The sequence below is a fragment of the Ciconia boyciana genome, chromosome 1 (assembly GCF_034638445.1).
Source record: "Ciconia boyciana chromosome 1, ASM3463844v1, whole genome shotgun sequence".
Lineage (NCBI taxonomy): Eukaryota > Metazoa > Chordata > Aves > Ciconiiformes > Ciconiidae > Ciconia > Ciconia boyciana.
Window position 1 is genome coordinate 58,196,591 of NC_132934.1, and position 12,813 is coordinate 58,209,403.

The window sequence follows — 12,813 nt, forward strand, 5'->3', positions numbered from 1 at the left end:
GGAGGACGCTGGGGGCCCGTCGTGCTCTGCGGGCGCCGCCGCACTCTGGGCGCTGGGCCCGGCCCCGCCAGGCCGCGGGTGCGCGTCCGCTTCTCCCGGCGGCGGGCGGCTCCTCCCAGCGCGGCCAGGTGGCAGGGCGCCGGGGCGGGCCGTGGAGGGGGCGTTTCCCGCCGAGGCGGCGGAGTAAGGCCCGTGAGAGGGAGGTCAGAGGTCGCCGTGAGGTGCTCTTCCCGGAGGAGCCAGGAAAGAAACCGCAGGTGCCGGTGCCGGGCTTTCCTCCCGGATGGTGTGTCACCCCGGCGGCTCTCGGTTCTCCTTTCCCGGCGCTGGGTCGCTAAGTTCAGGGAAGGGCCGCGGCCGAGCCGGGCTGCGTGGAGCCTGTGGCCGGGTTTCCCTCAGGACGCGGGGGAGAACCGCCTGAGTCTCCAGAAAGATGCAGTTCTTTGGCCGGCTGGTGAATACCATCAACAGTGTCACCCAAATATTCACAAACCCTTACCGGGTGAAGGAGGTGCCGGCTGCAAAGTATGCTGCCCATACCTGCCTGAGGGAGGAAGGCAGGGTGGTCCTGTATAAGAACAGCCTCACTTGCTCGTGGGATTGCCTGCTGCTGAATCCCCAGAGCCCACAGGTCGCTTTCCGGTAAGTGACAGACCTTTTGCGATCGCCAGTCAAGTGTGAAACTAAAAGCCCGAAATCTCCGACCTCAGGACCGCAGTGCTGCGCAGCTGGGGGTGTGGGGCGATGTGACTGATCAGCAGGTGGGCTCGTGAGGAGTGGGAGGCCCTTGCGTGTGCTGGTGGAGGAGTCGTCATCGAAACAGCCTGTGAGAACAGGGCAGGGCAGAGTCCAAATACTGTGAAAACAGGCAGCGATGAAATAGGTACTCGGGGCAGAACATCCACAGGTACATGCACTTCTGCTCCTACCCGTTGTTGCTTTAGCATCTGAGCACAGGATACTTCAGCCCAAAAGTTAATGTTCTTCAGGAAGAGGACATGCTCTCTGCTAGCGAAGTAGGCTCCCTTCTTCCCTTGGAACAAGTATGACACCAGATGAGGAGGGATGGGAAAGTCCCCAGCACTAATGTTTGGAGAAGAGCTGTTTCTCTCAGATACATGGGATGAGGGTTGTTTCTTTGAGCAGGACCAATGCTGCGTTTCCCTTTCCTCCAGCCTCTTCCAGCTCGACAATGAAGCAGATGCCCTGGTGTGTTTTGAGCAGTACGCCAGGCAGCTGCGCCCTTTCTATGAGAGCTCGCGCCAGCCCTTGTCACTGGAGGATCTCCAGCAGCTCAGTGACTGCTTCCGCAACCACCCCAGCTGGTCCTCGGCACACGTCGCAGTGGAGATCGGCCATCGTGAGAGCTTCCGGCACAACCACGTTCTGAGGCAAGGGGTGGGAGGGGTCTCCGGTGGGCCTGGTGCTGGGAACAAGCTTGGGAGGGCAGGCTAGGCCAAATTAGGGTATCCCGGCTTGATGTATCAAAGGAACGGGGGCTGCATCTTGGAGGAGCTTAACACCTGTGGTTACTGCAGAGGTCGAGTTTAAAAGCGCTGGCCTTGGTGTGTCTTGTCTGAGTGACAGATGCTGTAGCAAAGGGGGTCCGATGGTCGCTGTATAAGCTTATTGGCGGGCTTTCAGCCTGCTGCTGTGGACATTAAAGCCTGGAGCTCTGGTGTTTGAGCTAAAGGATTGAAGTGCTAGAGGCACTAGTTAGATTCTTATAACCCTTGTGGAGCTGCTTTCTGGAGGGGGTTGTGGCTGACTTTGTAAACCATAGAGAGGAGGTACAGTAGGACTGTCTTTCTGGAAATGTTTTTTGGCCACAAGCCCTTGCTCTCTTTCCGTGAGGAAGTTCACTGAGGATAGAGGAGACTAGTGAGGAGTTAGGGGACTGCGGGATTAATGGCAGCACCTCTGCCAGGTTGCTGACTGTAACCTGTCTCCCGCCTTCTTTTGGGCAGGGGGAGCTGCTCCCACATGGGGGGCAGAGGAAGAAGCAGCGTGTCAGGGATAGGGTCCATGGCAGGGCTGCTTGGTGGCCCTTCCCTGGCAAGAGGCCGGGCTTCTGTGAACCTCGTGGTTCGCACCAGCTGGGCCTGTCGCAGATGTGGAAGGTACCTTCGTATCAGCTCCCAGGGCGGCTGCACATCCTTGTCTTCACAGCCTTTCTGTGGCCTCATGTTGACTCGTCTCTTGCAGCTGCGTGAACAGCACGGACAGTGAGGATGGCTGCACCCCGCTGCACCTGGCGTGCCGCAAGGGAGACATGGAGTGCCTGCTGGAGCTGCTGGAGTGCCACGCGCGAGTGGACATTACCGACAGGAACGGGGAGACCGTTTTCCACTATGCTGTGCGAGGGAACAGCCCCCAGATCATCGAGGTAGGAGCGATTTCAAAGCTGGGGGGGAGTGGGACTAGAATGGGTCCTCTCTGTGCTGTGAGGAGGGAGACAGGAAAATAGCTGCAGACAGGGGAGGAGAAAGCTAGTTCCCTCTGCTACAGCACGTTAATGCTTGAGGCTGATTTCAGCCTCTTTCTTCCCCCTTTACTGGTGCTGTTTCCCCGTAAGCAGGCTCCAGATTCCACCCTGCAGTGGAACAGGGACAGTAAGCAAGTTTCCTCAGAAAGTGTCCTTCATTGCTGTTTGCTTCAGGCCTTTCCTGCCTTTCCTCAGGCCCTTGGCTGTCCTTTCTCTGTCTCCTCCGAGCAGGTATTTGGTTCTGGGCAGAGTGCTCCTGTGGGGGAGCGTGTGTTTAGGTTGCTGTGGGGGAGTGTGTGTTGCCCACAGACTGAAGGACAGTTCAGAGGCGCCCTGGGCTCTCCTGAGCTGCAGAACCTGTTATTTGAACTGAGCGGCCTTGCACGGGGGACAGCAATCAGAGTCTCAAGGCAGAGACAGTCTGAAGCCGGAGGCATTCTCGACTGCTGAGAAGCGCTGGGCAGAGTGACGGGGTTCGTAAGGGTGTGGGTGGCCTTCCACGTTGGTTCCTCAGGTCTATCAGCTCTCCAGCACCCAGTGCCAGCACGAGACCGGCTCTCCCCTCCGGCTGCACCCCTCACATTTGCCCAATACGTGTTGTGACAGCCTCCTGCTGCCTGCCAGACTGTGCCAGGGTTTCCTAATGTGTGATGGGGGAGGGATAAAGATCGGGGCTTGCCATGCTGTGGAGGAGGGCATTTAGGACCTTTGTATTAAAAAGATATCCTCTTCCTTTATTTCTCTGATGGCAGCAACTTGGCTTGTTGTTACAGAAATTCTTCCAGGTCTGATCTGTCTCCTGTTTGTTTCTTTTCTCTCTTGATTCCTTGCTAAAAGAAGAGAAAAGAAACTCTAAATTCCCGCTTCCCTTGTGTGCATGAGGGTTTCCCAAGTATGGCAGTGGGATATTTTTGTGTAACAAACCAGTCAGCAGGTAACAGGCCTAAAATTTACAGGGAGAATAGGAAAATTCCTTCAAACATATCCCTACCTGTATATATTAAACAGAATCCTGTTTGTATCTGAAAGCAATGGTGGAGTTGCAGGGGAGGTTGAGCTCCTGCTTGCTGACTGGCCGCGGTAACTGATGGGGCCACAGCAGGAGAGGGAACTACTGGTTTCAGTTAGCGCTCTACTTCGGTTGGGTTGAGCTTGGCTCACACAGTGGGAGACGGTGGGAGTCTACTGGGCTGCGTTGTTCAAGGTGGTGCGAGCCCTTTTTGGCTAAGAGGTGTCTCAGAAGCACCTGGGCCAGAGGAAGAGGGCACAGAGAGCAGCGAGAAACCCTTTGGGGAGAGAAGACAAGGAGCGCTTCTGTAGCTACTGTGTTGGAAGCAGGGGTGGAGAAGACAGGCTGTAGCATCATGAGGAACCCAGTGCTCCAGAGTCTGTCCTCAGAACTCAGGAAGAGAGACGGTGTTCTTCCATGTCTATCTATTTATTTATCTATTGTCTCCTCTTCCCAGCTCCTGGGCAAAACCCCAACTGCTGGCTTGGACCACCTGAGCCGTGAAGGGCTGACTGCTCTGCATCTCGCTTGTCAGCTGGGCAAAGAGGACATGGTTCGGTCTCTGCTGAAATGCCGTGCTAGCTGCAGCGTCATGGGGACGCTGGGCTACCCCATCCACACAGCACTGAAGTTCTCCCAGAAGGGGTAAGTAACTGCTTGGGCTGCCAGAACAGGGCTCTTCCTCCAGTCTGGGGACCTGTCTGCTTGCTGAGGGTTGTCCAAGACTGGACCTGTTTCAGGGCAGTGCTCAGTAGGAAGATGTCTTGTGCTGTCCTCTGCTGCATCACCGAGTTGGCAAAAGAACAGAGAAGTGCTGGTTTGGAAAAGAAAGAAACAGTTTCAGAAAAAAAAGGTTTTCCCTGAATTTATCTATATATATTATTTAGTATCAGACATCAGGAGAAAGACACAGATTTAAAAAAAAAAGTTTGTGAAATACTTTTTCTCAGAACGAGCTGTGAGAAGATGATTTACTGATGCTTAAATAGTATTGCTAATTGCTGCGCTGCTGTCTTTGAATGCTCTGATCCTAATAAGCTTTCATTTCAAAGCCTCGTTACTCCCATCTCCTGTGGGCCAAAGGTACTCTTGACTCTTAATAACACACTCTGGAACTGAATCAAAAGAGACACGATGTTTACTCCCTGTTTTGTTTTCCCTGGAGAAATTTGATTCTCTTTGTATGTGCTTTATAATACTTAATTTTCATAGAACGTCCAAGCTCTACAAATAGGGCTCTCAAGTCAACACTAGCTGCTGCTAAATAATTTTTCAGCATTTTGAAAAGTGCTTTCCGACATTAGAGACACATTCACAAGACAAAAATGTGCTTAGGTCCCTCAGTTTGCACTGGGGCTTGATCTCTTGTACGGGGTTTATTTGATGATGTTTCAGAGTGGAAACTGTATGCTTGTTTTGTAAGTCTAGCTATGCACACTTTCTAGGCACTAGATACTAGTCTATTCACAATAGGTGTGATTTTTCACTTACAGGGAATTACACAGAGTCTTAATTTCAGCAAGTATTTAACTATTTCAGTTTTATCCCCACGTTTCCACGGAGAGAGAGGGAGAAGAGAAGAATTTCCCCTTGGGTCTTGAGAGTTTTCAGAAATGACATATTCCTGTATTGGAGAAACACCCAGATGTTGCTCCACAACTTGGAATTGGGAAGGAATTCTCCTGCTTCCTCCGAACGCTGTGCTGCTTGTATGCTTCCTGTTGCGCCCTTCCTTTCTAAAAAGAGCAAAACAAAACTGCAGCTGAGGAACTTGCAGGTGTTGCAGACAGCCTGCTGCTGCTGCTGCTGAAGGGTTTCCTGAAAGGCTCTGGGTGGGAGGCAGGTGCTGATGTGAGTGGAGGTCTTGAGTCAAGACGGCAGCCACCCATCCCTTCATCTCGTTGTCTTTGCCAGGTGTGCACAGGCCATCCTCGAGGTGGATGCTAGCCAGGTTCACTCCAAGGACCCGCGCTATGAAGCCACTCCGCTGCACTGGGCGAAGAACGCAGAGGTAAATGGAGCCAGTCCGTGGCGAGGGCCTGTGCTGCCACCCAGCACGCGGTTAATTCCTCGTGCTGCTGACGTCTCCCTTTCCTGTGTGCATGTGCGGAGCTCTGGGAGTGTCAGAGCCCAGCCAGCAGCCCGGTGTTTGATTCCCTTTGCCATGTGTTGGTCAGTGCTGTTTGCCACGGGGGACGGAGCAGTGGAGCCTTGCAGTGAAACAGACTGGTGGGCTCATCCCTAGTATGTCATCCTTGGCTGTGAAACTGCCAGCTTGTCCCTTTTCCCTTTTTGTTGGGGGAAATTGCAGCAGTGCCACTGTTACCCCTGGGGGGAGCTCTCTTCTCATTACTGACAGTTTCATGGGAGGAAGCGGACTGATGCCTTGAAAACTGCAGGGAGAGTGTGAGGTGGGCACAGGGTGGTGGCATGTGGGTTATGGTCCACCTTCTGTCAGAGGTGGGCAGATCAGTGGTGTGACATGCCATGCTGGAACACCTGAACGGTGCTTGTTGCAAGCAGAGGACATTTCTATGGCAGGACTGTTTTCCCTCCTGCAGTATTACATCCCTCTCAGTAATGTCCTGTGGAGTTTCAGAGCAGACATAAATCTGCTTGGGTTATAAAGAGGAGATCGAAAAGCAGACTTTCCCTTCAGTCTGCAAGGATTCTGGCCTGAGTAGGAACTGTTTTTTCTCCATTCCTCGCAGCCAGTTGCTACACCTGCATGTAAGTTCCAGAACATCCAGAAGCTCTAGCGAGATTGTGAAGCCACCAACTAGTTTTGTGGTAAAAGACAGAGAAATCTCATCTCCACTGCTTGGAACAAGGCAGCTGGCATCTGCCAGCCAGCCGTGTCCAGGCTAAGGGCCCCGCCTCTTCCCCTGCTTTGCTTGCCATGAGACCTGGATTGTTTGGGCACCCATGCGGTTGTCCTCATGATTGCTTTCTCTCTTCTTGACCTGGTACATGTATGCTTGGGCACAGATGACACGGCTGCTGCTTGAGTACGGCTCCGAGGTGAATTTGACCAGCCAGACGGCTGACATGGCTCTGCACATTGCGGTCAAGAGGGGACGCTTTGACAGCGCCATGGTACTGCTGATACACGGGGCCCACACCAATGCCAGGGGTCAGGATGGCAACACACCACTGCACTTGGCCATGAAGGTGAGTTTTCTGCAGAGGCTGCTGGGAAGGAGAGAGAGGATTTTCTTGAAGGGTTGAGGCAGGGACAGACTCCTTTGAAATTCTAGCTGTTGTCCTTCATGGGGTGATCCCTTGTGGGTGCTTTGGCTAATGAAGAGAGGAGGGAGGGAATGAGAGATGATGTAGCCAAGGGGAGCGTGGCTCTTGACTGAGCTTTCTCTTGTCCCCTAGCATGACCAACTGGATATGATCAAAGCGATCATTGTGTTTGGAGGAGATGTTGAGATCCCCAATGATTTCGGGGAGACACCGATGCTGTTGGCAGCCAGGAGCAGCAAAGGTGAGGGAGCATGTCAGCAGCCTTACAGGGTGAACCCGGCATCCTGTCTCCCCTTGGTGGACAAAACAATGTCTTGGGGAGAGGTGAAAACATGCCAAGCATGCGTGATGCTTCTCCAACATGCTTTCCCAGCTTCTAGTCGCTCACAGGGCAGGCACTTTGTGAGCTAGCGGTGTAGGCTTTGTATTAATAGCCCTTGATGAATTTCTCTTCTATGAGACAGAGATGCAAGAGGAAAAGCTGGCACACGCTCTCCCTCTTTCAAGCCACGATGTCAGGCTCACAACAGGATGACGCAGTGCTGCTGAACCGCCCAGGCGTAAGCAGACACAGGCAGTCCTTCAGTGGCAAGAAGTGTATGCCACACACCCTTGAAACTGCACAACATTGGGTACCCCTGCTGTGCACAAGTCCTGCTGCCTGGTGTTTGGGGAGAGATACCCAGGACATGCTTTCCCCTTACCCAGGTCATCCCAGAGGTTTTGTGAGGGTCAGGGCTGCTGTGAATTTTGCAGAGCCCCCCCCAGTGTGTGCATGCACTGATTCGCTTTCTGATCTGTGACTCCCCCTTCATCACCTAAGGTGCAAACCGGAAAGTGCTCTTAGACCTGCTGCAAGCTGTAGGGACCAAACGCTGCCACCCACCCAATCCTGACTCCCCAGGCCTGGCACCATCTGCCGCCTCCTTCCTGGAAGGCCGTCCTTCCCCATGGAGCAGCTTCACAGGTTAGGTAAAGCCTCCCCTGGTCCTTCCTCGCTCTCCTCCCTTCTTGCTTCGCGGTGCTGTCTCAGATCTCTTCTTCAGATGAACCGTGCTCTGGGGACTGTCTCCTAGCTCTCAGTTTCTGGTGACTCTGTCCTCATTCAGCTGTTGCAGGATCCCGTCTCTTTTCTCTGTTTTTCATGTGTGTGTGTACTCTAAACTCTTGTTTTATAGACTTGACGCAATGCAGCTCTGTAAAAAGGAAAGGGAAGACTGGTTCCCTAACCCCTCTGAAAGAGGTGTAGGACTTAGCTGCCTGCATGCACTTTATCCACTGGGTCATGTACAGAAGGGGAAGTACTTGCTGGTTTGCCTTGAGGACCTCCCAGTGTCATGCTGGGCACAAGGAAATTAGAAGCGTCACTCGTTCAGATCCTGGAGGCCAGCAGCTGGGAGAGGGGAGGGATGAAGCCCAAGTATAAGCGACCCTGGTCACAGGGTTTACATTACGCATAGGAAAAGCCTGCCTTAGGACATATGATTGTGTCATAGCTTGTGTTCTGGACTGCCCAGACTGTGTGAATAAGCCCCTGGGTCTGTTCTAGGTGCCGGGCTTTCCTCCTCTGGGGAGCTCTGGAGCTCAGGCAGAGGCAGCATGAGGGGTTATGGAGTAGGCAGTGGGTGAATTGGCTTGGAGGGAGGCTCTGAGCCTTGTGAGAGGGGCATGCAGGCAGATAACAGCTGCTTGTGGTCCACTTCCATTCTCAGGTTGGTGGTTTTCTTTGCAAAGGCCCTCCCGTGGGGCTAGAGGAGAACACCCTCCACCCCCCCCCAGGCCCTGGAGTGCATCTGTGTCACCACAAGTCTCACTGGCTGGTGACACCAGGACTTTCTTCTCACCATGGCCTTGTGAAGGTGACTCCCCCAGCTCCAGCTCTGATGCAGTGACAGAGCAAGGCCCTTTTTCGTCCCAGACTCTGGCCCTTGAAGAAACTCCTCACCACATTCATTGTCATCCACAGCCACCTTCCGGCCTGGGAGCTGGCAGGAGTATTTAACTTCTTTCCCCCTGTTCTTTCTTCTTTTGGTTTCACAGGCTGGTTTCACAGGCTGGCTTCTCACCTAGGCTGGATTGGTGCCCTGCACCCAGGGGGGCCTGGGTGTACATCAGCTGAGGGGTAATGACAAGCCACCCTGTCCCCACAGCTCTAGGTTATCTGCCTAGGTTACCTCGCAGGAGTAGATTTAGGTTTTATCTTGCAGCTTGCAGTAAACTGTGTACTGGCCACGCTGCTAGGCTCTGCCTTCTCTCTCGCCTACTGTGCTCATCATCTGCTCCTACAAATCCTTCGTCTTTGCTAGTACATCTCCGGCTGCCTGCTCTAAAGGACGGGGTTTCTCCTCTTTGGTGCGGAGTTTAATCTGGGGGGGTACCTGGTGGCTGTGGGTAAGATGGCTTATGTCTCCTGCAGGGAGCTTTATTCAATTGGGAAGGGAGTTGGACGTTCTCTGTGTGATTATGGTGGAAATGATTTACTACAGGCATGGGAGGTTTGGGTACCCTGACCAAGGTTTCTGGGGACAGAGAGAAAGTAGGAAGAATAATAGAAGGTTTGCTAATTGATTAAGTATAATTTGGTTGACTAATATCTCTGAGGCACGTATCAGAGGGTTCAGGTAGCAAAGTGGTCTCTCTTTTTTTTTTTTTTTCCTTTTGCATGTTCATGGCCCTCTAGGGTTCGAGAACCTTCTGTATGTTTCCACAACGTTCGGACAGTTGCTGAAGGCACCAGATGTTGTGGACTCGCCCAGTGAGGGTAGAAGAAAGTAAGTGAGGAACAGCTGCTGTCCAGACTCCCATGCAACCTGAAGGTGAAAGCTGGGTGTGTGAATTCCTCCCCATCCACACCTGTGGGTGTGGCATCCTCAGAGCTGACATTATTTAGTGTCCATTGACGTTGCAGTTTTTGGCAGAAACCCCCCTATACCTTGTTGCAGTAAATCTCTGTTCCCATAAACGACTGCTGCCTGTTCCTGCCTGCAGCCCTGGAGCTGCAGTGGAGCCTGAACTAGCAGGTGAAACCCCTGCTCTGTTCCTCCCCTCTGCCACTGGGCACCAAACGCTGTTTTGGCTTTGTGATTTCCTCATCTCCGCATGCTGCCCTCACGCTCACCCAGGTCCTTTGCCAGCCTGTGCGCTGCCTTGGCAGTGCCTGCACCTCGTCTTGCATGGGCCAGAGGGAGGGTTGGCACTGAAGTGCTGCTAGCAGGAACTTAGGGCTGTCCAATTTTTATTTATGAGGTAGTATCTATTACTGCATAATAAGGGACTTGGATGCATTTTTGGCTTGTGAATGTCTCTCTGGTGTAGAGGTTAGAGATAGCTAAAAGAGCCAGTGGTGTTGCACCAGCTCTGACAAGACTTATCTGGCTGTGTTCGGTCTTATTTGCATCTGAAGAAGCACCTCTGGATTTATTTTGTTGATTGATTACACTGTCCACAGCAGCATTGTTGTTAACGACCTAGTTTCCCACCCCTAACGACCTAGTTTCCCACCCCCAGGGCCGCATTCCCACGTGGTGTGCTGTGATTTGTAAGCTGTCCCACAGCTCCCAGTCATCTGTGTCTGTCTCTCTCCAGTCACGACCTCCTCCTGTGCCTGGATGGAGGGGGCATCCGGGGCCTGGTGCTCATCCAACTCCTCCTGGCTATTGAAAAAGCTGCGGGCCGTCCCATTCGTGAGATTTTTGACTGGATTGCAGGGACCAGCACTGGAGGGATCTTGGCCTTGGCTATTGTGCACGGTGAGGACAGTGCAAATAATGGGCCCCTTCTTGCTCCTGGGAGCTCGAGCGCTCCTCCGTGGGGAGCGGATGCAGGGTGGGAGCTGCCTCTCTGAGTCCCAACTGAGATTTGTTGTCCCTGCCAAAGGAGGGAAGGGATGTTCGTTAATGAAGGAAAGCCTCGACCTGGCTTTGTGCTCGATTATCACGTCAGCTGGCCTTGAGCAGTTTTCTGGGTTTTGGGAAGCACGTGGTGGCAGAGTGCAATGTTCTGTTCTTCCTGCTCTCTCCACGGGGGTTTTACAACAAGGTGATTGGCACTTTCTGGTAGTGGGAAACTATGTTCCGAGCTTGCCCTTCCTCTTTAATCCTTCCCAGTCATGCTGCTGAGGTCTGAGCAGATGACAGGCAGCCTGGGAAGGGGATGGGATTGGGAGTGATGCCTCCCATCTCCCGCTGGTTCTGGAAAGTCCCAGCTGTGATGTGCTGTTTGTTCTGCCTGCCCTTCCTGCCCCACTCCCTGCTCCTGCTGACGCTGTTCTCAGGGAAGTCCATGGAATACATGCGCTGCCTGTACTTCCGCATGAAGGACATGGTGTTCCGGGGGTCTCGGCCCTACGAGTCAGAGTCCCTGGATGAGTTCTTGAAGAAGGAATTTGGGGAAAACACCAAAATGACAGATGTCCAAAAACCCAAGTAAGTCTTGCCTGGGGCTGCGCTGGTTGATGCTCTCCTGAGTGTGCTCTAGACTCCTCTCAGCAGAGATGCTCAGCCTCTCCTTAGAGCATATGTGGAGGGGTGTAATGTGCAGACTATTGAAGCCATAAGTATGGGGGGTGTGTGTGTGTGTTCCATTTTACTCTTGTTCTGTCACGTCCTCTCCCCCAGGGTTATGGTGACAGGAACGTTGTGCGACCGGCAGCCAGCTGAGCTCCACCTTTTCCGGAATTACCCTGTACCAGAGACAAAAAGATTAACTGAATACAACAGAAGAGCATCTTTCAAACCACTCACTCAGCCAAAAGGTAAATGCTGGCACACAGCAGTCCAGCTGGTTGGCAGGGGAGGGGGCTGTTCCTCAGAGACAGAAGATTTCCTGTTCTTCCTCCCATTGCTCTGAAAATCAAGGTATCCCAGCAGTGGCCCATCCTGATCTTGACTTGCAGCTTGATCCTAGTGATGGGTCCCTTTTCTCATCTCTCCTCCTCCCTTGGCTTCTCTTGTACCAGGAACAGGGGCTGGCTAGCAAGGTTCATGAGGAGGGGTTCTGCTAGAGGAGTCCTGTGTACAGTCAGTACCTTTCCCTGGGCTCTCAGGAGCAGATTAACATGGAAGAGCTGTGTAACTGAAGCATGCAGCCCCCTCCAGCTTGCTTCTTTCTTTGTCTAGCAAACATGACTGGTTCACCATCAAAATAGCAGCAATGAAGCTTGTAGAGAGCTAATTTGACCCAGGATATGTAGAAAGTGGCGAGAACATCTTTTCAAGTCCCCCAAAATAATCCTGTGCACCCAAGCAGAGGCCCTACTGTTGGGAGAAAGAGGTGTGACTATCTAGGGCAGGATCTTCTGGGATTGCAAGCCCTCCTGCTTTGTGTTGGTGAAGGCAGGGTGCTTCTTGCACACAGGAAAGTTGCTGCAAGAGGCCGTATGCTTTGTCTCCCTCCAGACCAACTTGTATGGCGCGCTGCCCGCTGCAGTGGTGCGGCTCCCACTTATTTCCGGCCGATAGGCCGCTTTCTGGATGGCGGGCTGCTAGCCAACAACCCAACCCTCGATGCCATGACGGAGATCCACGAGTACAACAAGACGCTGATCAAGAAGGTGAGGGAAATCCTGGCCCTGGCTGGTAACTGGGGCTTTATTGGCTTCACTGAACCTCCCTTGAAGGGGAAGAGGGTTTGGGAATGGATGCCTCTCTAGTGGATAAACAAGTTAGCAATGCAGCACCCTAGAAGGGAGTGTACGAAGTGGGATATGTGTTGGGAATGGTGGCTGAGAGGTGAAATTCCTCTTCTAACAAGGGTGTGAGATGGGGAGGCAGCCCCACCAGCCTGTCCTTGCTACTTTGAGCATGGGTGATTCAGTTGGTGGTTGTGTGTGGCTCTTGATGCAGCTCTGCAGGGCCTTTTTCTGCCCAAAAATAGATGGAGAAGACAGTGGTAGGGCACTCTGCAAGGCTGAAGAGTGAGTGCTTTCTGTGGTGTGGCAAGTTCCTCAGAAAGACAAATAACTACCGGAAGCTACTGCTCGCTGTAGCTGAAAGGGGAGGTGTGTTGCCAAAATGACTGAAGGAGTTGGACTGTTTCACAGTCAGAGACAGAACAGTGCAACTGTTGAAGT

The 12,813-nt window shown here is 52.9% G+C and overlaps 1 protein-coding gene across 5 annotated transcripts in view; it reads left to right on the plus strand.

Moving 5' to 3' along the window:
- Positions 1-12,813, plus strand: part of PLA2G6 (phospholipase A2 group VI) — a 17,612-nt gene continuing 4,799 nt past the window's right edge. For 4 of the 5 annotated variants that reach the window (XR_012043706.1, XR_012043702.1, XR_012043704.1 and 1 more), the window contains exons 1-13: positions 1-642; positions 1,176-1,391; positions 2,206-2,386; positions 3,952-4,139; positions 5,409-5,505; positions 6,483-6,665; positions 6,876-6,984; positions 7,567-7,710; positions 9,424-9,514; positions 10,329-10,492; positions 11,017-11,167; positions 11,360-11,496; positions 12,140-12,294. Coding sequence is in view for 2 of the 5 variants with exons in the window: in XM_072869318.1 (XP_072725419.1) it covers positions 434-642; positions 1,176-1,391; positions 2,206-2,386; positions 3,952-4,139; positions 5,409-5,505; positions 6,483-6,665; positions 6,876-6,984; positions 7,567-7,710; positions 9,424-9,514; positions 10,329-10,492; positions 11,017-11,167; positions 11,360-11,496; positions 12,140-12,294 (2,025 nt within the window). In the remaining 3 variants the exon portion in view is untranslated. The remainder of the gene's footprint in view (positions 643-1,175; positions 1,392-2,205; positions 2,387-3,951; positions 4,140-5,408; positions 5,506-6,482; positions 6,666-6,875; positions 6,985-7,566; positions 7,711-9,423; positions 9,515-10,328; positions 10,493-11,016; positions 11,168-11,359; positions 11,497-12,139; positions 12,295-12,813) is intronic. The other variant, XM_072869308.1, reaches the window with a different exon arrangement.